This window comes from Colobus angolensis, unplaced genomic scaffold, assembly GCF_000951035.1.
Source record: "Colobus angolensis palliatus isolate OR3802 unplaced genomic scaffold, Cang.pa_1.0 Scaffold139, whole genome shotgun sequence".
NCBI classification, from domain to species: Eukaryota; Metazoa; Chordata; class Mammalia; order Primates; family Cercopithecidae; genus Colobus; species Colobus angolensis.
In genome coordinates, this window is record NW_012114477.1 from 346,047 (window position 1) to 347,731 (window position 1,685).

Genomic DNA, 1,685 nt, shown 5'->3' on the forward strand with positions numbered 1-1,685 from the left:
GGGGGGCGCACGGCGCGGCGCCGGTCCATGAGGCTTTCCAGAGCGGAGAGCTGCAGCGCCGGCCGGCCATGGGGGGCAGCCTGCGGGTGGCCGTTCTAGGCGCCCCAGGCGTGGGCAAGACGGCCATCATCCGCCAGTTCCTGTTCGGTGACTACCCCGAGCGCCACCGGCCCACGGACGGGCCGCGCCTCTACCGACCCGCGGTGCTGCTCGACGGCGCCGTCTACGACTTAAGCATCCGCGACGGCGACGTCGCTGGCCCCGGCTCGAGCCCTGGGGGTCCGGAGGTAGCGGCTCGAGGAGCGAGCAGGGGCGTGTGACAGCGTGAGGGGTGTGCGTGCTCGGTGCACACGTGCGTGTCCGCGTGGAGGCCTCGGGCGCCTGGCTGTGCTCCGGGATGGAGGGATGTGTGTGCTTCCTGGGATACTTGGGTTTCAGCCCTTCCCGCCGACATGGAAACTCCCAAGCCCAGGCTGGAGACCGGGCGATTTTGCCCAGGGGCGTTCCCTTGCTCCTGTGAGCGCCTCCACCTTTGCCTGCCTTGGCTGGGGGGTGTGGAGCAGCTCGTGGTGGTGCATAGCGGTGCCTTTCCGCAAGTGTGGTGTTTTGTGTTTGGGGCCTTGAGCAGAGCTACAATGGGAGAGACTGGGGTCAGGAGTAGGGGTGTATTTACTACGGAGGCTGGTAGAGGGGTTTATTCTCTGCCCCCTCATTCCTGTGCCCTGGAGCGAAGGCTTGTTTAGTAATTTGTGCAAAGTAAAGGACAGACCTCCGACCCTAGAGCAGTGAAGAAGAAAGAGCAGACAGGATTAAGCAGGGCTTCCTGGAGGGGGTGCCATTTGAGCTGAACCTGGAAGGCCGAGTGAAGTTCTGAGTAAAGGGAGTGGCAAAAGCATAGCAGGTGGAAAGACCAGCAGGTGCTTACGCCAGGGGTATAAACGGTTACAGCTGACAACGTGGGGGGCGTGGTGGACCACGGGGCTGCGGGCGGCCACGGGCTTTGGAATTAGTTTTAGAGGCAGTGGTAAGCACTGAAAGCATCTACGGAGGAGAGTGGCCTGAGCCCAGTTGGGGAAAGCTGAAAAGAGGAAGATTCTGGGTAAACAGAGGGGAGACCAAGGGTGAAGGAGGGTGGCTGATAGGCTCCAGGCACGATTTGGAAAATTTTACCCTGGTGGTCATGAGGAGACAGGGCCCAGAAAACTTGGGGGAGGGGCGCAGAGATCTGGATGGGGGTGATGTTGGCCTGAGGATGAACTAGGTTTAGCGTCCAGGCCCCTGCAGAGGGTTCGAGAGCGGGAGAGCGGCAAAGAGGCTTCCGCAAACCCTGGCCTCCTGTCCCCAGGAGTGGCCAGACCCTAAGGACTGGAGCTTGCAGGACACGGACGCCTTCGTGCTCGTCTACGACATCTGCAGCCCGGACAGTTTCGACTACGTGAAGGCCCTGCGGCAGCGCATCGCGGAGACCAGGTGGGGGCGCGGCAGGTCTGGTGGTGGGGAGCTAGGGCAGATCTGGCCCGGCCTTTGCCTGAGGGGAGTGTATAGGGCCTCCCAACGTCGTGGGCCGGGTCTTAGGCCTTCGCCCGTGGGAAGGTCTTTGCTGTGTGTGCTCTTTTGCCCACATGGGCCTGGAGTTCGGTGGGGAGGGCCTCTGGCTGTAGGAAGGGAATGCGCCTGCGTGTGTA

At 62.5% G+C, this 1,685-nt stretch overlaps 1 protein-coding gene across 1 annotated transcript in view; it reads left to right on the forward strand.

The window, feature by feature from the left end:
* The first annotated feature begins 7 nt into the window (after nucleotides 1-7).
* The window catches only part of RASL10A (RAS-like, family 10, member A), a 2,404-nt gene continuing 726 nt past the window's right edge, over nucleotides 8-1,685 (forward strand). The window contains exons 1-2 of the mRNA XM_011934809.1: nucleotides 8-287; nucleotides 1,346-1,585. Of these exons, the coding sequence (XP_011790199.1) occupies nucleotides 69-287; nucleotides 1,346-1,585 (459 nt within the window). The 5' untranslated portion in view covers nucleotides 8-68. The remainder of the gene's footprint in view (nucleotides 288-1,345; nucleotides 1,586-1,685) is intronic.